The sequence below is a fragment of the Labrus bergylta genome, chromosome 11 (genome assembly GCF_963930695.1).
Source record: "Labrus bergylta chromosome 11, fLabBer1.1, whole genome shotgun sequence".
NCBI lineage: Eukaryota > Metazoa > Chordata > Actinopteri > Labriformes > Labridae > Labrus > Labrus bergylta.
Genome location: NC_089205.1, coordinates 18,703,195 through 18,728,991, shown reverse-complemented (window position 1 = coordinate 18,728,991; position 25,797 = coordinate 18,703,195). Strand labels below are relative to the sequence as shown.

At 40.3% G+C, this 25,797-nt stretch overlaps 1 protein-coding gene across 2 annotated transcripts; it reads left to right on the top strand.

The window, feature by feature from the left end:
- The first annotated feature begins 4,986 nt into the window (after positions 1-4,986).
- hic1 (hypermethylated in cancer 1) lies at positions 4,987-20,830 on the top strand. Of its 2 annotated transcripts, none has more exons than XM_020654526.3 (2): positions 4,987-5,352; positions 11,724-20,830. In XM_020654526.3, exon 2 carries the CDS (start codon positions 11,741-11,743, stop codon positions 13,916-13,918), a length of 2,178 nt encoding a protein of 725 aa, XP_020510182.1. In that variant the 5' UTR covers positions 4,987-5,352; positions 11,724-11,740; the 3' UTR covers positions 13,919-20,830. The 2 variants fall into 2 exon arrangements, with proteins under 2 accessions (XP_020510182.1, XP_020510176.1); XM_020654520.3 differs by lacking the exon at positions 4,987-5,352 and adding an exon at positions 6,867-7,072.
- Positions 20,831-25,797: the final 4,967 nt, after the last annotated feature.

Sequence of the window (25,797 nt, the reverse complement as noted above, 5' to 3'; positions counted from 1 at the left end):
CTGCTCTGATTAAATATTATTTCAATGTGCTGCAAGGTAAACACTGATTTTGTTGTTTAATTCTTGTAATCCAAGATTTTTGCGCTGCGACCAGATGCCAAAACCCTTTTTTTTTTTCATATCCACTTTGGATCACGTAGCTACTTGTATGTAAAACAGCTCACATGTATGTAATAATAAACCGATGGAGGATTTGCCACTCTTCAGTACCTCAGCTTTTACAAAGTATTGTAGCACCTTTCAGCAGGTTGTTTCGGTTCTCTTACCTACAACTTAACTGATTTGTTTCTGTGTGCCAACCAACTGAATGCTGGAAATATAAAGTTTTGAAAACATGGTAGAACATAGCATCTAAAGCAACGGCTGAACAAGACATACTTGCTCAGGAGATAATGGACACTAATCAGAGAGCTTAAAAGAAGAACAAATAATCCAATTCATAATCAGTTGGCCAATAAACACAACTCCAGTTTGCCATTTTAACCTAAAAGCTTGTGATAAGCAGTGTTGTTATTGCAGCCTCTCTCTCTTCAAGATGACATTTTCATTGTTGACCAGCAGGTGACATCGCACAGTATCGATGCTAGGTTCAGTAGCTGTTTTAGAAATGTATGTCTCTGTGCAACAAAATCAAATATTCATTATTTTTCAAAAGTGTGCAGACTCAATTAGCCGAGTTTAAGAAAAAATCTGACCAATATGATATGATAGATATGATCAATATGACCAGGTGTACGTGTTTTGTTAGCCATTAAGGGTCTAAGGGGCAACCATTTCAGTTGTAGCCTATAGTAGCCCATTACCCCCGACATGTTCTTATTTCTTTGCTCAAGGGTTCCTTCTACTAGAATTTAATATTGTGCACTGGTTACTGTAAAAAGCTGTATGCCGTAGTTTTAAGTTTAACCTATCTTTACCAATGTGATAAACAATAACCCATCTGTAACACTACTTTAATTTTGAAAAGTTAATAATTTTTCAAAGTCTCCCTCTTACTCATTGTGTTTTAGAGAGTTGGATTAAAAGATCACAACAACTCTCCTTAATGTAAGCTTAATATGAAATTGGAGCTAGCTGATTAGCTTGCCTGGTTCTGTTAGCACATCCAAAATGTTCTATCTGGTCAGCTTTAGAGAAGCAGGTACACAGAAAATGTATACTTTTGACACAACCAGGCTTTTGACTGTTTGCTTTTGAAGTGCTTTTGCTAACCCAAGCTAATTGCCTGCTAGCTATAGCTTCCTGTATATTGTGCAGACAGCCAAATCCTAATAAGAGAATGAATGAGTTCATTGTAAACCTAGAAGCCTATTACTTTTATATTTTTTGTATTGTAAAAATGTTCTTAAAATCTTCCTAATTTTCTATTGATTAAAGTTTAGAGATAAGTAAGTAGGCCTACTGATGAGGGAAGGATCCTCATAATGATCCTCATTATCAACATGCTTAAACCCTGTTTAAGCATGTTGCCTGCCTGAAGATGTTATTTTAAAATAAAGTAGGCGTATTGTAAATCAAGTGATTTTGATGGCCCAATAATCTAGGCAGAGGAGCAAACTATAGAATAGCGGCCCAACGCTCACAACAGCTCTGCTCCTTCTAATGACATGCCTTGCTCTAAAGCTGTCACGAAACTGCTCATTAGGATGAATTAGGAGAGAGTCTGTGTGTAAATGTTGAGCCTAGTGTTCAATTTCTGGTGGTGAGGGAAATCTGAAGCTGGAGGGGGGCGTGTCCGGTATGGTGGAGCGGTCACAGCAAGCATCTGGAGATATGTGTGGCCATGTCCACCAGACAGAAAGAAAGAAAGAAAGGAAAGGACAGAGGGATGATTGATGGGAATGAAAGGAGTAAGAGAGAGCAGAAGGTCTTGTGTGAGTAGTTGAGAAAAGTGTGGGACATTGCACTCAGATGGTCTGTTTCAAGGTGTTAAGATTACTTTTGGACTGTCCTGTTTAATGTCCAGCGTTGCTCTTTTCCTCTTCTGGCAGGCAGAGATGGAGCAATAATAAGGTGATTGCAAAATTCTTCTTTCAAAACTTTAAATTGAAAAGAGGTGCTTTGGGCCGCAGAGACTTTGTGACCCTGCAACATATCCGCTCACAGATGTCTAAAAGTTGGCTGCAGTCATTCAGAAAGTACACCTCTTCATTGTGTTTCCAACTCCAGCCAGAAAGGCTTCTGCAAGATATATGTCACATGTAAAACCTGCATTTGGAGAAACAGTGAGAAAGGTGTGTGATTTAGAGGGTGACAGCAGACTGTTAAGGGATCCGCCTGTCCAGCCGGCCTTATCTCCAGCTCTCTTTCCACACTGAGAGTGGGTCTTTTGGGGGAACTAGACATGCACGCTCTTTGGGATGGGCTTTCTGGACTGTGTTTGTGCTGTGTTTGCTCAGCTCTCTCAGCTTTAATTGAATCATTGCTTACAACCAGCCATTTAAAGGCTGTTTTTTTCCAGTTCATTAAGAGTTCAGCGTTTCAGGTTTGCAGAGCTGCAGATTACGGTATGTTAAATTGTGTTTTGACAGGCTGAAGTTGAACGTCCAGCGCAGGCCTTTGGGGGCTGATTGATTAGAGAGATAAAGTCTGTCTGGGAAGACAACAGCTGTACCCAGAGAAGTGTAAGAAAACAGAAACTAAACAACATTACTTTCTATTCAATTAAACATTTGAAAAACTCTTTCCTACCCCCCCAAACATGTTAAAGGACGATCTTCACAGATCAGAACTCTTACTGAGTTTTTGTCCTAGCCGTCTGTTGGTTTTGCTTTATGGTGAAGTGTCAGTATGTCTGGTCCTTTCCAGAAAAGTGAGCTATCATTCCTTGCATTGTGAGATAGAATCAAAATATGACATGAATTAACTTTAGCTATGTTAACAATAGCTATGGCCAATTAAAAACGAACATATTTCACATATTATTCTTTATTTTTTGTTCTCTGAATAGCTATCATCTTCAAGAATGTGCATATTTACATAATTATCAAATTGCTGGTTCCAAATATCGATATTTAGATAATAAACAAAAATACAGTGCTCTGAACAGATCTGAATCACAGTGTCACTTCTTCCTGACCCCTCATGATGGTGCTTATGACATAAAGGGGAATGTGAACAGAAGTTGAATTGGCCCAAAGAAGAAGTTCGCATTGGCTTAGATGAAGAAGAAGAAGAAAGCGTGATAATGTCAGACATCAGCAAAAACTTGTTAAAGGATGAAGTATCATAGGAGGTGACACTCACACCAAATTGCATTGCAATAAACATATGAATCCACTTTACCTTTTTGGAGGCCTTTTGTATCAGATATCGTGATGTATTATTATGATTGACTTGCAATATATCAATCATCACAGATCGCTGTATCATTATATTATCGTATTGTATCCTGACTTTCCCTGCAATTCCCATCCCTATTCAAAATCTGCATATTTACATTAAATACCTTTTTATGTTGAATAGCCCAGGTTTAAGTCATGGTGTAATACATTAATATAAGAGGCCGCTATAGATATTTATAATCCGATAAATACAGTATAAACCCCATAACTTTAGAGGTTAATAAAACCACCAGTCTATTTTCAAGGTGTATACACAAACAGCAATTAATCAGGACAAACCTGGCATGTTTCCTCATGTGGAAAAAACTATTTTGGACCATGAATCGAAACACGCTGTCACATCCTTGATACAGCACATCTATTCTCCTGCACAGGTCTGCTGCCTCAGTCCGTGAGGTTATCAACAGTTCATCGAGGGAACATGGAAGCAGGAGACAATACCAGCAGGCTCACAGGGTGTCTCGGATCACTTCAATCAAAGCCTAGCACCTTTTTCGAGAGGAAGAGACCCTGCATACTTACGAGATTGTCAGCTGCTGTTGTGATGGCAGCAAACATAAACAGGCCTCAGTCTGGTAAGTATTTTACTGCATCACAGCTGACTGTCCATTAACGATTGCAGTGATGGTAAAATAATGACTTTCATCAATTTCAATCTGCGGTCTTTCAAACACCTCAGGGTGGCTGTGGAAAGACTTGAGTGAACAATAACAGACAAATCTTTCTGACACAAGCCATCGAAATAAAGGAGATTGAATATATGTCAGCATAGGTTTTTTTTTAAGTTAATGACTTCATCATACAGTGTGTAAAAAAAGAAAAAGAATCAAAATATACTTCTCTTCTTGCAGGCATTGAAGCCATTAAACAACAATATACCCAATAGACCCAGAGACATTTTCTTAACATTTGACAAAAAACATTAAAATTATTTTACCCCCTCCACCCCCTTCAGACTCACAAAAAAAATGTAAAGTGCAAGACATTCAAAGGCAGTCAGTTTTTTTTTTTTTTTTTATCAGGCTTGAGATAAAAAAGGGGATTAAAGTAACTAAAAGTTCCATGAAATGTCATATTTACTTCAAGAGTTGATGATTCTTTATCTTGTCACCAATATATCTGGGAAAATATAATACCTCTTACTACACTGCATTCATCAGAATTCAAGTCTGAAATTTACTCATAAACATAATATAGGCCCATATATATATATATATGTATATATATATATATATAAAAACATGTTTAGAAACTATTCAGCACATTGTGTAATTAAAAGAGGTCATCATTACTAACAGCAACATTTGAGAAGAGCTTCCAGATATTCTCAATGATAATAAAGGTCACGTTTAATGTTACTAGTAGGGGAAAAATAACAAAGAACAAATATTTTCATGACTCAAAGCATGAGCACTGAGTATTTTCAGACTGTTGGCACTTTTACATGAGTACACATCTTTATACTTCTTCCTAAACTGCCCATTATTAGTGAAAGTAAAAAGTGATAAAGGTTTACAAACCTTTTAAGCTGCACTTATTACTTTGAATTCCTTGAAAAACATGATGAATTCGACTGTTAACATAGATCATATTGGTGAAAGGTAACTGAACGTTTTTTTTTTTTTTTTTCTATGATGCTTCTATGATTCATTTTCACCCCCCACTCCACCCTCTCACAGATCAGCTTGTCCTTCGTAATAAGTCCAGTGGGACTGAGTGCGCCATTGGGTGTCGCTGTGCGCGTAAAGTCTCCGCCGGCAGGTTTTTGGTCCGACCGGACCCCGACACAGTAAGAAGTGTCAGATGGTCTCGTTAACAACACGTGAGAAAAATCAGTATCTGGAAGAAAGGGAAATACGGAGAAAACCCGGAGAGAACTGACAGGAAAATTACGCGGAAGAGAAGTTTGGGGAGAGAGCTGGACCTGGAGGAGACTGCGGAGTTCTGAATGAGGGAATGCAGAAAAGGGGAGCAGACAGACGGCCAGAGTACCAGACATGAGTCCGAGGTAAGACTGGGATACGACAGAGAGGTGCGGAGGACTTACAAGCTGAGCATTGATTTTTTTGTCTCTTGTCATATCTGCTTATGACACTAATGAGTTTATACCGGTTTAAAAGTTTGTAATGTCATATCGTTGTGAGCGGATGTTCCTGATGTAGCTTTCAGTGCAGACAAGGCTTCAGCATCTGGATCCTTTGGGCATGTCCGGCCTCAGGCTCATCTGGCGAACAGTCTCTTTATAGTAGGCAGTTGAATGTTTCTGTTGTCAGTCGTAAGAAGGCAATTTCAACATGATCTTTTAGTTTAATTAATTAACTGAATACATTTTTGATATGATGGGAAATATGCTGATTGTTAAAGTAGTGAGAGGCAATTTTTCAAAGAATTAAAAAACAGAGGCTAGAGCGTTTTGATGTAGGCACAAAACCGTTTTTTGACTAGTTAGATAGTCTACTAGTTGATAGCATACAGGATGGAAATGTGAAATCACATGTTTAATTAGGTTGGCATGTTTATTATTAGCCTATATGTTTTATTATTTACAAGAACATTTCATCTAGCCATGCAGTCAGCTGTACACTTCAATCTATATGTAGGCCTACGTGATGTTTAAAAACAAAGTTGCAACAGGTGTCTGAGAAAGAGAGAGAGAGAGAGAGAGAGAGAGAGAGAGAGAGAGAGAAAGAGAGAGAAAGGGGTTTGTTCAGTTTTAGAGATTTTAACCTCCTGTTAGTTTTTACTTACCTTTTCTTGTAGTGCAGCAGAGAGTTTATTAAAGTCACACATGTTCTCAGGAGAGGTGTGCAAGAGATGAGCTGAGATGTAACACACTTTTATTAAACTGTATTTGATTTGAATTATTTAAAAGACGTACAATTACCCAACACCAACATTTATTTGTGCATTCATTTCCTATACCCCATTCAAAAAGCAAACATGATTACTATGATTACTGATTACATTTGATGAAAATGTAAGCCTCAGGGACGAACTAAAATGAAATATGATTTTGTGTTTGGGTGGAGTAAAATTCCTTGAAGGTTTTTAAACATAGACTAAGAACGTTTACCAACTCTTAGTCAAAGCAGTTGTGTCCAATCTTGAAACTGCTTTCCACAGTTTTTTTTTTTTAAGTGGGCTCACTGATCATAAATAACCAACACATGTACGTGTGCGTACAATAGTGTCCTGTCTCTTTAAGACGATGTGTTGAGAAGTTCATGTCGGGGTCACTTGAAGTTCCTGCCCTCGATGTTACCTTTTAGTTTTATTATAGACTGACATCACACGGGGCGCTAAAACACTTAAGGCGCATAGAGGCTCCATTATCATCCCGGTGCGCGTTATTGCTCCGTCTCAAAAATAGCTAAGGAAATTACTAGAAAAAAAATTGGAGGAAACTGATGCTGCTCTAAGCACGTAATTTTTTTTAATTTTTTTTTTACAGGAGGGGATGAGAAATAGTGGGAGAGGAGGGGCTGAAAGATACTCAGAAAGGAGGGAGAGGGAGGGAAGTGGGTGGGAGGACGGACCTAAGGAGCGACAAGAAATTCATATCAATTAATAATCATAAAAAAAGAGCTGGCAGACGCGCGCGGAAAACTGGCATGGTTTTTTGGAGGCTGGCAGTTCAAAGCTGAAACGTCAGATATGACTCCTGGAGGCTGCTGAGATGATCATTAAGGGAGACTTAGATCGGATGGCAGAACACATCGGGCATGCAGGTAAGAGCTGAGACGCTGCTGCGCGAGGACAGGGCAGGGATGACGTTCAGGCTCCAATCTTTAAACTGTAGCAGCTCGTGCTGTCAGAGAGGCAAGCTGTTTAGTTTTTAACACAGGCCTAAATGATTAAATATGCCAAAAACTTATTTTATAGCCTTTCATACAGAAGTTTGAAAAATTGTATTCCAGTTTAACTGAATACGAAAGGCTCATTTGAATTCGCGTGAATAGGCTAATTGCAAATTCTTATTTTTTAAAAAAAATGTTTAAGAATACGTAGAACGGTCAATCAAACGATTTGTAAAATTGCCTGTAATTCCTCTAATGTTTCAAAATGTAGAAGCATCACGCTTCAAAATTCGTCTCAAAATTATTTCTGGTTAAATAAAGTTAAACCAAATATGTCTTGCTCCGCAAAATCAGATTTTTTTTAAACATCTCACCTTACGTGTGCTTATTGTTTTTTTTTTTAGAATAGTGTTGTGATTTATTATTTATTGTAGGCTACCTTATAAACGTTAAAGGGGACGTGAACCTCTGTCACAAGGGAACTTGGGCTTCGTCATGATCCTGTAATAAAATGTAAAAGGAAGCAGCAAATCACAATGTTGCGTTGGGATTATAGAAAGCAGACCTTTCACTGTGTTTAATGAAGTCAAACACAATGACTTCAGGGGAACTCCGACAAAATAAAAAAAACATTTTAAGGAATCATTTTCAATGCATGTTTTAGTCTAATGTACTGTGCAAAAAAGGAAAACAGGATCTTATGTCCTCTCAATGGTAAGAAAAGATTATTCTGAGTGCTGTGTTAAAAAAGAGAAAGAAACAGCTGCCTCATACACTGAAAAAGTGATGTTTCTGGGATGATTTAGGGCTCTTTCTTTCTTTCTTTCTTTCTTTCTTTCTTTCTTTCTGTCTTTCTATCTGCGGAGATGAAGTGAAGCTGTGAAGGATGAGCCGCTGCAGCTCACAGAGATGCGTTCACTCGTGATTCGGTTTACTGTACAGTATGTGAAGAGCTGCAGAGTAAAACTAGATTAGAGAAACTGACTGAGAGGACGTCGAAGAGACTCGAAGTCAGCAGACAAGTTAGTGCTTTGCATGCAAAACGCGACGTAAAGTTCTCAGGTGTTAACTTCTAAACGAGCCCCATTAACTTTAGACCACTAGTGGTACTTAAAAAATATATTTTTTTAAATTACATTTTCAAAGAAATTCAGGGCGTATCGATCTTTAATGAAAAGAAGACGAAATTACAAGTGACGTAGACTATATGAACTGGTTTAAATGTAACTCTCAAATGGTTAAAAAACCTGCCCGATATTAAATGTTTTTTTTGTCAACATTTAATGCTGAGAAGTGATGAATTTTACAATATTAAACCAGATGAAATATTCTGTACCCACTTAAAACTAAAAAAAAGTTAGAAGCTGTGTCAGAAGTGTGTGATGATTTTTAGATGCGCAATAACTCGAGACGTATAACAGGAAACTGACTCCCCCATTATGTGTGCTGACTAAAACTCAACTTTTCACCTCTCCTAAGTGCTCCTCTTGGTCTGCACTGCAGGGTGCACTTTTTTGTGACACTCACAGTTCTTTATTTTCTTTTTTTGCATGTAAAGCTTATTCAGCTTGTATTACCCTCTTGTGAGACAAAAAAAAGACCCAAAATACATTTGGATATACAATAAGAAAATCTTCTTGAAAATTGTCAGTGACTTTTCAGTGAAAGTGTTGGTCAAACTTTCTGTGAAATAATTAGAGGCGGCACAAAAGTATGGGAAGCAAAAAGAAATGAAATAAAATAAACTGTCAGCACAACATTTTAAGCAGATGTCTGCAGTGTTTATATGACTGAGGCTGCATGCAGAGGTAGGACGTTTAGTCTCCTGCGCCACCCCAAAAACCACAAAAGTGACAAAACAGAGAAAAAAGCTAGTTTTTGAATATTAATCTAATGCAAATAAACGGAAGTGGCAGTTGCTATTAAATACATCTGTAATATGTAAATGTCCTCGGCATATTGAAGGGTCATTAAAAAAAAAAAGCTTTCAGATGAAAACATGCTTGCAACTAGAGGGACTTGTGTACCCTTCTTATAGGAGACTGTACTGCATGTTCAACTCCAACAAAATGATTTAATCAGCTTGTTTACCATAGCAAACAGAGCAAACAAAGTGTAGCACAAGCTTTGAATTTGTTTACAGTAACTTGATATGTAGCAGACTTTGTTTTCTGACTAAACATCTTTGCAATCGTAGATGGCTTCCTCACAGGATGCAGTGAGCTTAAATGCACCGCAGAGATTAAGGCTTTTATAGAAGATGTCTTAACATGGCCTTTCACTTTTTTGTCACCATGCTACATCAAACAGTGAGCACAGATATTTTAAGAGGCAAGTCGTACTGCAGCTTCTCTGAATTCTTTGATAGACAGCGAGTGAAAAGAAACCCTTGTTACGTTGAAAGGGGAAACCCACAGTCACTTTGACTGTTTTTGTCACCACAGTTGTTTTCAGCTTGCGTGTTTTTTTTTTTGGTATCTCAAAATGTTTTTTTTAAATTTGCAAAAATACATAAAATGTGAATTTAAGCTTTTTATTTAATATTATTAACTTCCTCCTGAGTCTGCTTTGAGTCAGGACATAAAGACCTAATTGTGTTAAACTTTGTAAGGCAGATGATCTGTGTCGCACAATTGGTGCTGTAGACCGCTGACATACGTGAAAGTGCACATTGTGTGTGCGTGTCGGTGTGTGTGTGTGTGTGTGTGTGTGTGTGTGTGAGTGTGAGAGTGAGTACACAACTTGTCACCTTGCTCTGCACTACCAATAACAGTAACCATAACCAATAACTAATTTCTAAACACGTTTGATGTGACCGACACTGAAAATATACAATACATTTTGAGCGTTGAGTAATCAAAGGCAGACAGAAACCAGAAGTGGAAACAGTTAAGATGACAACTTGGGACTGTCACCTGATGGAGTTTAAACGACCATAACTTGTTATACTCACCTTTTAATTTGTACATTATTTAATTTGCTTTGGGTTTATTTATATGATCTAATATTAAGCAATAAATATCATACACGATGGCAGCAAGCAGTAAGTTTAGAAATGAGGACAGCACCTTTAAGATAGAAATAAAAAACCTTCAAATAAATCTCACATTTAAAGGACATTTAGGATTATTGAAAGGATTGCTTATGTATGCACGACTGTTCTCTGCATGATCACTTGCTGACTGTAGTATTTTTTCTGACTGTCAATTTTTCACCTCAGAAGTGATGACTTTCTCTTCTGATGTTGAATTTAAGCCTGATGCTGAACATGCATGCATGAAAATAAACTGCTAAAATTGCCCCCCGAGAGTGACCTTTAGCTTTAAGAATAACCTGTTTCTTTTGTAAAAGACAAAAATAGAGGCATGATTTTTTTTTTGAATTGTTAAGAACTCCTTAGTAAAGAGAAAATTAGTTAAATTGTTTTTTTTTGGTGTTAAATATAGATTCACACTTCCCATTTTGCGCTGAATGAAATAAACAAGAAGTGAATGAGCTGATGTCAGGAAGGCCATGATCACACAGATGACATGATATTTTGTTGCTTGTTTCCCATCAGTGCAACGTAGCCCTCAGGGTCACTTTGTGACGTTTAATCTCGTAAGTAAACTATCCTCAGATGCCACTGCGTGAACAATACATGGTGTTTCATGCATGCAGCTGAAATAGTTTATTTTAAGCTTGACGGAACAATTAGTGTTGACGTTTGAGTGTGTGTGAATGTGAATGTGTGAGCGTGTGTGCTGATTTACATCCAGTGCACGCTCTGTTCCTTATATGACTGGGCTGACAGAGGGGCTGAGAGAGCTATCTTTTTTTGGATGTATCCTTCCCCCGCAGGTTTATACCTGCTGTTCATCACACGGGTGAAACATTCATCTCCTGCTTTGTTTAAAAGTCTGCACACCACCTCTGGAATACTTTATCAGGGAGCCAGCAGCTACAACGATATATCAGCACTTTCTTGAATTTCTCTGAATTTGTTTTTTCTCTCTCTTTCTCTTTTTGCACACGGCAGAGGAAGTGAACATGTAGATTTCTGATAATGAGAAAACCATTGCGGCCGTTCACCTTCAGCTGAAGTTCACTTTTCACTGAGGTGCCTTCATGTGCACGTTCCATGCCCAAGCTCAGCAACCTGAACATGTTCAATCAAGTGGAAACTATGAATTAAACATGATTCTGTAAATATTTAAAGCTTGAATTACACATTAGTGAGAAAACACCGCAACCAAATTTGATTAAAAAAAGGTTTGCATTATATTGCAATTCAAATTTTTGGTTAAAAAAGAAAAGTGATCATTTATTGATCTCATTAAATCTTTGTGCATGTCTCCTCAGGCAAATGATTTGTTTTGGGTTTGTTTCCTCTTCTGTTTTCTTTTAACCTAATTTTCTTTTTGGCAGCCCATATTCCAAATATATTTTAATAGTGCTTTGATGTGTAAATCAGAAGTTTTTAAACATTACTTTTTAAAATAATGAAGTTAATAATCATGTGGTCCAGAAAGGTACAGACTGTGGTCGTATGCATTGAAATCCTGATTGCTGCATGACAGTTTACAGATGTCTGTTGTTCCAGGTGGCGGACTGAAGACGATGCTGGATGCCATGGATGTTCCAAGTCATGCTAGGGATCTCCTGCTGCAGCTCAACAGCCAGCGAACCAAGGGCTTCCTGTGTGATGTCATCATTGTGGTGCAGAACGCCCTCTTCAGAGCTCACAAGAACATTCTGGCTGCCAGTAGCCTCTACTTGAAATCTTTGGTGGTCCACGACAATCTCATCAACCTTGACCACGAGATGGTGAGTCCTGGGGTCTTCAGGGTCATTCTGGACTATATCTACACAGGCCGCCTTACTGAGGGAGACCCCACCTCTCCCACTGAACCGAATCTAGGGGCCGTGTTGGCAGCAGCTAGTTACCTGCAGCTGCTTGACCTAGTGGCCTTGTGTAAAAAGAAGCTGAAAAGAAATGGCAAGTACCCTCCACGCCCAAGTCCTGCATTTCTGCCCTACCCAAAGATGGGGCCTGCCAGTTTGGGTATAGGAGGTGGGGGCAGGTATAGAGTTTCTACACCTGTCATTCAGTCCTGCCACAGCCATGCATCCCGGGCACCACCACTAGAGGAGCTGGTTCCCCATCGACTAGCCATCCATGCCGGGGAGCTGTATGCCCCCACCTCCACCCAGGGCTCTCAGGTGTTCCCCTCCCTGCAGCCAGCTCTGGTCGCGCAGCTCGGCCGTTCAGCCCACCCAGAGAGGAACTGCTCCCCCAACTTTGGCCTTGATCTCTCCAAGAAAAGCCCAAACTCCCAGTCCCAGCACACACCCTCCCATCTGGCAAACACCCACAATGAAGAGGAGCGAGATGGAACCCAGAGTGAGCGCAACAGCCCCATGCAGGGGACCAACGGGAGGGCCTTCACCTCGGAAAAAATGGAGTCCACAGATCAGGCGAGCTCCCTAACTCCTCCACCTTTCCCCCATCTCAACCAGCCTCTCGCCCCGCACCTCCCCCACGTGCACCGCTCGGGCTCCCAGAGCACAGATCGCTACCTGTGCCCCCCCAGCCCTGACAACCCCACAGACGGTGGAGAGGCAGGCAGAGACATGGGCAACATCTATCGCTGGGTGAAACCTGAGCCATACGCAGCTGAAGATGAAGATGAGGATGAGGATGATGAGGAAGGGGGTGAAAATGGAGACCAGCACCATAACCACAACAAAACTGGGGAGGACAGTGAAGGAGCGGACGACAAGAGTGGGTCGGGCACGGAGGAGACAGGCAGCAGCGAAGGTCGCCCTTCTCCCCCTGGAGCGATGGGGAGGTTCCACATGCCTTACGAGCCAGAGAGCTTCGGGGACAATCTGTACGTCTGCATCCCCTGTGACAAAGGTTTCCCGAGCTCGGAGCAGCTCAACGCACACGTGGAGACGCACACAGAGGAGGAGCTGTACGGCAATTCTGGAGGGGAGATGGGGAACATCAATAACACCAGCACCAAAAACATGAGCAGCAATACAAATGGTTACGGGAGCCTGAACAGCAGCAACAACTTGAACAGTCTGTCCCACCTGGACACCAAATCCAGCCAGGGTTTGGGTTCAGGCGGCATCATGGAGATGATGCGACCTTACCGCTGCTCCTCCTGCGAAAAGTCCTACAAAGACCCCGCCACTCTGCGCCAGCACGAGAAGACCCACTGGCTGACCCGGCCTTACCCCTGCAGCATCTGCGGCAAGAAGTTCACGCAGCGTGGCACCATGACACGCCACATGCGGAGCCACCTGGGCCTTAAACCCTTCGCCTGCGACTCCTGCGGGATGCGCTTCACCCGGCAGTATCGCCTCACGGAGCACATGCGCATACACTCAGGGGAGAAGCCCTATGAATGTCAGGTGTGCGGCGGAAAGTTTGCCCAGCAGCGCAACCTCATCAGCCACATGAAGATGCACAGCAGTGGAGGAAGCGCCGGGGGTTTGACAGATGGGAAACTGAAGCTGGACTTTACAGAGGGCATCTATCCTCTGAGTAAATATGCAGCAGAGCATCTGGGCCTGAAGCAGGAGAAAGCTAACGAGCTTCTCATCCAAGCTCAGCAGCAACTGGTGGCCGATGCAAAGGCCATGGAGAGCCTCTACCCGCTGTCCAAACTGGCCTCAGAGCACCTGGGCCTCTCCCACGACAAGATGGACATCCTTGGCCAAGCCCTCCCCCCTCCTTCACAGGCCCTCTCTGAAGCTCGCATCATTGACCGCTACTCCCCCAGCTAAGACCACCTGACTGGTTAAAAAATGGAAATCACCAAATAGGTCTGTGTGCACACACTTTTTTGCAGTATTCAAAAGCCATTCACCTCAACACAGTATCTCCTCTGCACCTCAGACTCAGGCCAAAAGGAATTGGTCTGCTAATGCATACCAACATGTGTAAACTGTAAGTGCCTTAAATGCATCTAATGTATCTTAAAGTTCTTCTTCTTAAAGGAGCTCTGTGCCTTTCTGTGACCAAAGGACTCTCACTCAAAGACGTACAGTATTTATGTCCAGTGTATGCATACAAACATTTCTAAAAAAAAATCACAGCCATTGAGCCAAACTTTACAAATTGAAAACCAAAATGAAATTGTGTTATTTATTTTTGTATCATGGTGAAATCCAAAGAGAAACTGTTGCAAGGAAGCGTTGCAACCTGACCCTAAACCTGTGTACAAAAAAAAAGAAGAAGACAAAAAGCACATAAGGACAAGATTCAGGGTTCTCGGTCCAGACCTGAGCGGAACTTTTACCAAATGAATAAGCCAACTCTTCTGGACTTTAAAGTAATGAGATGATGTATTTTTATGTTTTTTTTTTTGTTTGTGGGGTACTGGACAGTTTTTGTATCTCAATCTCCAACTTCACCCAATCACATCCCTGCTTCCCAATGGAAAACAAATTACAATACAGTATGAGCAAGTTCTTCAGCATTTTGGCTGAGTCTCATTTTCTTAATATAGTAAAGTTACCCACTTCCTTAACAGATCTTTTGTGACAGTATTGTTAGCTAAGTATTGTGAGCCTTAAACTCATCTTCAACTTGAGCTAAAGCTTCCTTTAATAGTTTGACTAACATCCCTCAGCTTTCAGTTGTTATTGAAAAAAGCAGAAAGCACAGCCCTGTGATGTCAGAACTGGGACATGATTGCACATACCCAACTGATGACACACTGATCCCTGCTTATTATGAGTGTAGCTTCATCGAAGAAAGGGTGTTGTCTCTGAATTGTTTCGGTATTAACAATAGCGTAAGAAGCCAAGCATAGAGGCAGGGGACAGGTCAGAATTAATGACATAAAAATATGTCGTTTACTGTCAGGAGGAATAACTAAATTCACATTAGCCTGATGATTAATCGTGCAGCAGCAGTAGTCAGATTCTGCTCCGCTGTCCCACCTCCCTGCTACTGTTGACAGGCCAATTGAGTGCTGCAGGAACACACAGACCCCCCCTTTTTTCTCTGCACATACACATAGCAGCATGCTAATCTGCCCATGATAGGAACATAAGAAGGGGTTTGTGGGTCTTCCCTGGAAGCCGGCGTGTGAACTGCAGCACACCCCAGCTGCTGTGCCTCAGTAATCCCTGTGAAATCTCACTTTCTCCAGGACAATTCGCACTGCTCGCCAGCATCATGTCCCATTTCATGCCTGCCATCTTACCCCTCTGATCCACTTATTAGCACCTCATTCAAGCCCAGCAAGTGTCTCCCTCCATCTCCCCTCTCCGTCCCTGCTGGAAGGCAAACGCAGAAATATCAAAGAATATTTCTGCGTTCGCTGACCAGCAATTCTTCCAGCTTGAAAACAAAAGAGCACTTAAAGGTTGCGGGAAGACGGCACATTTTTTTTTTTGTTTTTTTCCAAAGAACATTCTTGCTCTTTTCTTGCTCTTTGTCTTTTTTTTTCCACTTTCATTGTTGATTCAGATCAGAAATGTCTGACCACTATAGTGCCAACGCCAACCTCAGTGGGTGAATGTGAAGATTAAAGCCATAAATACACTGTGATAGACGTAGTGAATCTTAGAGGCTTAGAAAAATTACAGAGAATTACATGTGCCTGACTCTTGGGATTGTTTTTTTTTATTTTTTTTTCAAGTATAGTAAATTAAGGGCTTCTTCTCTGTAGCATTTGATCATATCAAACATGTTGTTTTCTGTCACTTCCTTTTTCTTTAGTTTGATTTGAAATGAAAGCAGCGCACGTGAAACTGGTGCTTACCTCAGGACTGAACCCAGCATGGGGGCGCTAAGCTTTACTTAACCTTTATAAGCAATTCATCACACACACCTTTTTTAAATTTCATTATTTACAGGGCATTCGTCCTGTGTTAAACCTGTGGTTATTCATGTGTTTATACATTTCGTGTTACTTTCATGAGGGAGAGATAATATGTGATATTAACATTTTTTTAAACTTTTTTCTATGCTGTATACATTTTTCTATTGCGTGTCCTCAAAGAGGCTTCTGATGGTCTGACCAACTCCATTTTTATAACACGAGGCAAAGCCATTTCAGTAGCATCTAAACTGGCTGTTTGTGAATTCCTGAACTACACTTCAGCGAAAAGGATGGCATTAGTATCTGGTTTCAAACAGACATACAGACAAGTTAAGGTTGCAAGTGTAACATTTTGAAACTTCTCTTTAAGACATGATGTGTTATCAGTTCTTCCCTTAGACAGATGAGCATTTTTTTTTTTTTGCAGGGCTAGCATGACACCAGCCTCATATTGTTTGACCTCTTCTCCAGAGGTCAGTGAACTCTCTGTTAAAGTCAGACTGAGTCTGCAGATACAAGCAAAAAACACAGAGGAAGCCTGCTTGTTTTGGATGATGTTTCCATTTTTATTAAGCACTCTGACAAGAAAAAAAAGAAAAGCTGAGATACAATGTTTTTTAACAGTAAACAATATGTATAAACGTGTAGAAAGTGTAGGAGTAGGCGGATGTCAGTCGTGGGAATTTCAGCCTCTCTCATTCACAAGTTTAAACGAAAAACCTTCTCCTCCTCTTCCCTTTGCTTACACCATTAAAATAACACAAAGTGTTTCCACTGTCACACCGAATCTGTGCAGGAGGGAAGAGCAAGATAATGTCAGAGCATTTCTGTAGGATGTGCACTGTTTGAGATTTGCTTAATTGCATTAATGCGTATGCCAGACAGGGGAGAACGATCGGGTATCTATAGAAAGGGGAAGCATTTTCTCCTATGTTTGTGTGTCCCGATGCCTTTAGAGTGAATGAGGTGCTTGTTAATGCATGTCCCGGGAATAATTTTGGTGTGAAGGAGACGAACTGAGGAGCAGGAAGTGAACTTTTGGCTGGTGTGTCGTGTCGGGCAGGATGTGCCGTGTGTTTCTGCTCAGAGGCAGATAGAGAGACGGAGAATGAGGAGGGAGAGGAGCAGGGAGAACGCAGCAGGGTGTGCGCGAGCCATTGTCTCAGTATGAAAGAGTGTTTCGTACTTCTAAAACTCTCCATTCAGAAAACAAGCAGACTGTATCTTCTCTTTTCCTTCCCGTCTTTTGCTCTTTGGGAGTAAAACCTCTGCTCAGTATCAACGTGATACGACATTGTGGGCTTTCAAGGGCTGCGCAGTGAGGAAGCCGTTCAGACATTTTGTTACACTTTCAGGATGTTGTGGATAAAACTTTTTGGCTTCCTTTCAGTCAGAGGAATTCATTACAACATTTTCTCCATATGTGTATATTTTTTTGAAAATTAGGGCACAGTCAATTAATATGCAAGGACTTGCAACTAATTCAAATCATATGTGTAAAAAAACTGCCTGCATTTCTTTTCCTCTGTGGTTGTTTTAATTAGAATAATTACTAAAGTCTTGTTTCAATTATTGGTGTAGCCGCTCATCCCATGAGCATTTTATGCGATCTGCCCTCAGTAATGTAATTTATATGAGACACCAAACAGAAAACCTCTCATTGCCACCAAAGTGGTTAAGATGAAGATGTTTTGAAAGTAATTAAACAAGGCACTCAAAACAATTTATGGGTTACATTAATTGTTGAAATGAAAATGAATTAATGCTTATATAAATAAGCGACCACCAGATCTGAGATGTGGGTGGATGTTTTTCTTTTATTTAATTTCTAAGACCATTTCAGTCCTATCTGATAATATTATGGCAACCGTCCCGGGCCCATAACTTTTGTAACACTAACAATATAGATGTAAAAAGGACCTGGCTGAGTTCCAGCGGCCCTCATGTAGACCAAAAAAGGGTTTAGGTTGATGATAAAAATGCAAAGTATGCCTTTAAGCTTTCTACCAGTGACAGCAGGCTGAGGTCACCTGTGTCACACTGATCGGAGGTCTGTTTGACATTAACTGTATGCGACCATGTGTGCCAAAAGGACTGAAGCACTTAGCAGACATCCCTAGTGCTCAAAACAAAAATCAGCGGCCATTTTTGCCTTTAAATTTCCAATTGCTTCATTGTCCAGCTTAGCTTCTGACCAATTTTGCTTTATTCTGAAAACGTTTGCCTTATCGGAGCACAACGCTGACATGACACTTTTTTGAAGTATGCATAGTTACTTTTCCAGAACAAATGTTTCAATGTAAACTGGAGCAAAATAGTATTAATAACCAAGCTTTTCTTGACGTTGCACCAAAAACTGACTCTTGTCAAACAATACAAAAGTGCCTTAAGAGAAATCAATAACACTGCAATAACTTTGCACCTGTCTATCTCCATGTCTGAGCGCCTTTCCCACAGTGCAGCAGGGCAAAGTACAAGGCAGAGATTTGACACTTTCTAGTCTTTATTACATGCAGCTGCTTTAGATTTATTTCCCCCGCACTGCACTTTTCTGGAAAAATCATCGTATTGTGATTTTTATTACTCTCATGATCCCGTAGAAGTCCCACAATTGCCTTTCCTCTGGCACTTTGCTTCTCCTCCTCTTCCTCCCTCCAGTGCAGAGCTTGGCCACGCTCACTCTGCGCCCTTATTACCTCCACTCACATCCTCCCTCCTCACCTCTTTTTGTCCCCTCTCTCCTCTTACACTTCGCACAAACCGCTGACCCACTCCACACGTCTCCTCCACCTCCTCCTCGCCCATGATCCACTTACTTCCAGCTGTTTTTCATGCTGAAGAAGACAGTTGTCTAAATATTTATGCGGAGAGCTACTTTCTTTCCTTTAAGCCCTGATCAATTTCCAAAATGAACGTTGTGGCATGTGCTAAAATACACCGTATGATGGGCCAAATTAAAAAAAAACTGACATGGTTATTGTACTCTGATCCTGCGGCCAGGAATCGGCTTACAAAGGGAGATTAAAGACAGCGTATCGCTGTAGAGGAAATGCAGAATAATGTGAGGGGAAATGTTCAGGCAAAAATATTCGCAGAAAGATGCCAGTAAAGTAAACACGTATGAAATTGCACAATTGAGCCGGGGCCTTGGCTGCACTGGCCAAGTCATGCACTGAGATAGAGAGAAGAAGGAATAGAGATGAGGAAAAGAATCAGAGTGAAAATTGGCTTGTGTCTGATTGTAAATAACTAGGAAAAGATGTTTGCTTTGTGTGTCTGCTCACCTCTTTTTCTACATTTGTTTCCTTGCCCTCTGTCAGGAATTTTTCTCGTAAGGAAATGCAGTTGTTTTTTTGCCTTTTCATTGTTAGTTTCTGCAGGAAGCTCTTTTTTAACGTTAACATCATGTCAGCGTGCCCTTAGAGATGTCATCCTTTTTTTTTCCAGACTGAAAAATGATCAGCTAATTAGCACATGACCCACAGAAGGCTCTTTGTAGATGAACAAGGAAAAGGGGGCTCTGGCTGCTTTTGCCCTCCATCTGTTTGACTCAAATCTGTTTCTGTCTTTACATTGAACATAAACAGAGTGGACTAAGAATCGTTTAGTTTAAAGTGTAAAAACTTTCAAGGTTTCATTTCAAAGGAGAAGGGAAAAAAGCAGGGATTTAGGAGAGCTGAAGGTGGTCAGGGAGAGATTTGATTGTATTTCTCACACAAACTCACATGCAGACACATACACACACACACACACACACACACACACACACAGCTGCATGGCAGACTGCTGCTCAAGATTAGGTCAGATTTAATTAGGCTGCCCTGCTCCGTTTGGAGTGTCACTTCTTATAGAAAAAGTCATTATTAAAAAAAAGGGGATTCCACTGACAGCTTTTCTCCCAACACACACTAAAACCTGAGATTCATGGTCCTCTCTCTCTCACACACGCGCACACACACACACACACACACGCACACACACGCACACACACACACACACACACACACACACACACACACATACACACACACACACACACACACACACACACACACACACACACACACACTCTCAAAACACCAAATTTAGTCTTGTAGAAAGGTTACGTGATGAAGTGATGGATTATGACCGAATGAAGATTACTGTGATGTTTGGAGGTGCTTGTGGTCTAAGGGGAGAACGTGTAGCAGGAACACAAAGTGCCACGAAGACAGCTACAGATACATGAACATTTTTTTAAGAATACATACACACAAATTTACAATTGAAATTAGATTTCTTTATTTTTTAAAGGTTTATTTTGGGGCTTTTTTATGCTTTTATTTTAGTGATATGACAGTGGATAGTGTTGGAAATCAGGGAGAGAAAGAGAGAAAGAGAGAGAGAGAAAGAGAGTGGGGAATGACATGCGGGAAAGTTGCCACAGGTCGGATTGGAACCCGGGCAGCCCGCTTTGAGGACTACGGCCTCCGTACATGGGGTGTGCGAACTAACCACTAGGCTACCGGCGCCCTGAAAAAAAAAATGTTTCCAACAGAGTTTTTGCCATCCAAACAGTTTAAAGCAATACACAAAACCATACAGTATTTTTTTGCATTTTCTGCATTTCATTGTCAATATTGATCTTACTTTTGCTTTAATGAAATGAATGTATTTATTGCATGTCAAAATGTTTTATAGGTAATTTTTGTGTAAATTTCAATTGTGGGTTTTTATAATAATTTCATTTAATGATGGTGTCTCGATACAATCATGTTGATAAAGCTTTTTTTTTCTAAAAGCCAATGTGAATAACGTCATGTTTGTTTTGTTTGTTACTATACTCAAAATCAACTTGGCAATAAAATGAATTGCATAATGGAAACATGTCGAATTATTTATTCATCAGGAATTTCTTGCGTGTACTTTTCAAATACTAGTGAGACATAACCACGATACATACATTTGGATTCATAGTTTCCAAACTCTTTGAATATATGATTAAATTCCAAGCATTTTATAATGTAATTATACCAGGCTTTTCTCATTTCCCACTCTTACATACCATAGCTCTCAGTATTAGGCCAGCACAGCAACAAATTGTGATTTTAACACATTTATTGTGCATTATATGAGTTTCACATGAGACCAAAAGAGAAAAACGTGAGACAAAAGACCACGATGGAGAGCATTTCACAGCGTCGATGACCACAAAAATGAGCTACTTTTGTTCATTTTCCTATGATACATTCGCCTTTAAGTCCTTACTATCCCACATGGAGACGTGTGAGTGCCTCATTTAAGACAGAGAATTTCAAATGAATCTCATACATCACACACAGTCCACATGCAACAATGAACAGATCCATTACTCTGTCAGCAGGAGCGAAACCAGCCAGGCAGACAGACAGACACACACACTACACACACTACACACACACACACACACACACACACACACACACACACACACACACACACACACACTCACTACATACACACACGCACACACACGCACAAACACGCTAACACACATCCTTTTCCACTGTGTGAAAAGCACCTTATTATCAGCAGCACATAAGAAATCATAGTGCTTTCCAGATGTTTGATATGAATCAAGCATCGTGCCACAAATCTTGTCCTGACATTAAACAAATTATCATTTCTCCTCTCAGCTGCTGTAAATCAGCGTTCATGTAGCTGAGGTGTTTCCTGAGAGATCAAGTTCACCAGGTGTAATGGAAGACACCTTCCTCCTGTGTGCTGTTTGAACAGTAGGTGAAAACAAAAAGAACAGCGGGACATTCATCACATGTCCTGGTTCATTCTGTTCCCCAAACCTGGACGTACATGCAGGCATGATTTTCTCTGAGTAAAAGGAAAATTCCAGTTGATTACAACGTGGGCTTCATTTTCATAGCTGTGGCCTTCAAACTGTATTCGACAACTGAGAGTCCACTAACTTGCTTTTTCCAGAGCTTGCAGAGCTAGGACATGTTTCCAAGGGCAGGAATTAACTTGCCAAGATTCTTTTGTTGGTGCTTAGCATTTTGGACTCACTTACATGCTGAGGTTCAGGATCATGGCAATGTCACCTAATGAAGTCCTACAGGGCAAGTAAAACAAGATGATTTAACAGTTTCTGAACATAGTTTTTATCTGAACTTCTTTATTTGGTGATAAGAGGTGATAAAACATTGCAAGGCCCTGGTTGAAGAGGTGAATGTGTTGCTCTAGGTACTGGTGTGAAAGAAGATATGATACAGGAAGTGTTACAGGTGAATGCATTTAAAGGTTACTATTTTTCTTTACTCACATGGTTGCTAGGTAAATAATCCAATCTAGTGCTAAGAGGGAACACAGGCCAATTTTCAAGTCTAATAAGATATGCAAACCTGCAAGCAGAAATGGATGTCATTTTGTTTGGATGTATCGCTTTGATTGCTTGTTTGAAAAGTCAGATCTGGATCCATGCTACAATTTGACCCTTTTTATCAAGCTTCAAAAAAATTGGTCCATAGATTTTACTGTAGCTTCTCTTTATGACAAACGATAAACAATCAGCAAGCAAAAAAACCCAAAACCCTCTATAAGGTATAAAAGCATTTAAGTTAAAAAGTATGGCAAAAGGAATTATTGCTTTATTGGAAGATTTAGCTGTCGATGATACGTTTCTCGACCCTATTTCCTGACAACTGTACTTATGAATAGTTGTATAGGCCACTGACTGAATCAAATAAAGAAGGTTACAATCCTTTTCTTCACCGCACATAAAACCTCTTTTCTACAAACACATGTTGTTCAAAACCACTTTGTGTTTTCCTGTAGTCCCACGTATTATCTGATCATATTCAATAGATGGTCAAGATGTAAAGAGCATCAGACCCAAGAGCAGATGTAAGTTGTAACTTTTTTTTTTACACCTCTAACTCAAGGGCTGTTGTCCAAAATAATGCCCACTGCTCTTATGGAGAGGCCAGGCCTACACTCTGCCTCTCTGCCACTCGGATGCAGCGTACTGTAAGTTAAATGGCAAAGGTCTGAGGTGTCCTGTGTCGGGCAGTGGGTGCCCTGGTCAGAATGTCAAAGGAGGACAGAAGGTGGGTGCCAGGTCTTAGCATCCCCCACCACAGAGACTCAACAACCCCCTTCTGCTTTATAGATTAGGATGATCCTGTGTGGAGCGTTCATGTTCTGTTTGTTAAGTTTTCAAGTCCAATGGCTATGAAAATGAAAATAAAAGCAAATCAGAAGTTAACACAAAACTTTTTCGGATGTGAGCAATGTATGTTTGTAAAGACTGCAGACCCTGTTCACCAGAAAAAGGACTAATGGTGTACTCATAGATGAGGTGGATTTTCAGTTGGTTTCTAGAGAACTGGCTGTTTACGTAACCTTGTACTTTAGATATATGCTGAGTCCATGCTGGGCATAAGAAGGTCGAAGGTATTGGCTGATGAGTCATTTAAACTCTGACACACACACACACACACACACACACACACACACACACACACACACACACACACACACACACACACACACACACACACACACACAAACAAACTGCAGTGACTCTGCTCTCAGAATGCGTTAAATGTGTTATGTGTTTATATCTATCTTTGTTTGTAGATTGGTGACGGTCGAGTCTGGTGCTGCAGGGTAAAATCAGGTATATATAATCAGACACTCGAACTTCATTGAAAGCATAGAAAACAACTTCTGGAAAGTCCAGATGTTGCTGACAGTATTATGTCATCATTTGGGTATAGCTAAAAAAAAAAAAAAAGTCAAATGAATACAACCTTTATGTCAGAAAGGAAGTTCCAGGAAGTGTTTCATATAAATGCCATTCAAACAGCAACTACCAGAGAATCAAGATTAGACAGGATGAGGCATCTTAATTTCCTGCAGCTTTGATATCTGTGTATTTTCATCAGAAGTTCAATTTCAAGCTGTTGCTTGTGTTCTTAAAATCTATGTTATGTTTAACTAACCCAAAACTATATACAGGATTTCAGCTAATTATTGTCCTTAAATAATAAAAGCAAATATAATGCAATTTAACGCAGCTATAGTTTATAGTTTAAAATAAGAATGCTTTTACTTTTTACTCTTTACTCCAGCAACGAATCCCACCTTTAATTAAAGGGTAATTCTTTAGATAAGGGTCCATGAATTATGATGAATTTCATGCATGAATTGATCATGAATAAATGCATGTATTCATGATGAAATATCAGTTATGAACATGTATTAACATCATCTTCATATATGAATTAATGTAAGGTGTTTAAGTCATGAGTTATTAAGGTTGAAGAAGTAATGCGGAAATGATCGTGATGCCAACATTTTGTAGCAATTGCACCACCAATTACTGTTTTTTTATGAAAAGTGTAACAGACACGTCATTGCTCTGCTTTTTTGTAGGGGGTCCGCAAAGTCATCAACAAGTAATGCTCAAAATATTCAAAAACTATGAAAGCAAATAGGACACAGCTGATTTTACAAGCACAATGAATAAAAATGAATCGAACATGCAAACAATCTGCACTTAATATAATTGAAGTACAAGCTCTGTTTTGCATTAAAAGGCTGGCAATTTGTGTGATGTGTGATGTCATATATAGAGCGCCATTGATTACTTGAAGAGACCACTGGATGCTTTTGGGCGGGGGGGGGGTTCATAGACTGTGATGGACAAAGCCTGAGTGACAACGCCAGCAGTGTAATGCAGGGGCCTTTGGAAGCCTGCTGATGGCAGCCATGCTGGAAATGCTGTCTCAACCTAACTCCCAGTAAACCTAATTACAGGCTAAGAGATGGAGCTGAGGCGGGATTTAAGCCTCTTGACAAACCGTTACATCGCAACTGCTCGTCAATCAGGTCAGGCACCTGTACAGCGTGTACTGATGAAGACACTAACTAATCAGACCAGTCGTTTTTTGTACCAGGCCGTAAACATGATCATTTTGACTGTAAAAACAGGCCTTTTTGAACGGGTTGTGTCTGTGACTTCCTAGGAGCAAGCCTCAAGCTGACACTTTTTTTGCACTTCATTTTTCACACCTAAGATTTCTGCTTGGGTGGGTTGTGAAAACAAATAATTAACAGACAAAATAGGGGAAACTTTAAGCACAGGAATATACATTTATGAGGACAATTACAACTTCTTCCATGTTTTTGTATGGTGTGTAATGAAGCTATTACTGAATTTAACAAGAGTTAACAGATTTCTGCTTAATGATTCTCAGCGATAGATTAAATGCACATTATTTTTAGGCTGTAGTTTCATTATAAGCAACTTACCTGATGTATTTGATGTGTCCAATAAATGTGTCTCATGGTCGTTTGGCTGCTTTGAATGACTTTATTTTGATAGATTATATGCTTATTGTAAACTGTAACTCTATCCAGTGTGGGATGAGAGTTTGCCGCAGGCCAGCGAGAAGAACCAAACGTTGAGTTTGAATCATTTTGGATATGTTGAAACGCACTAACAGAGAAATAATTAAAGAGAAGTAGAGAGGAAACAGGGAGACAGACACACAGGCCCACTTGAGTGACCTTCATCATGACCTCTGCATGTTGTGTCTCACGCCATGTTTCACAGTCTCCCTCTTCCCCTCTCTTCTCTCCCAGCCCTGCTACATTACACTGCTCAGACTCCCACTGAATGGAAAACAGCTGGGTTGGGGACTGCCCAGAGCACATTATGCCCAATTCTTCAATGGATCCCCTTCTACCTCTCCCCTCTCCTCCTCTGTCCAGTGCACTCCCTTGCTCCCTGTCCTCATTTAAGGTGGGGCTCACAGCTGAAACAAAAGAAAAACAGCCTTTATGAGAACATGT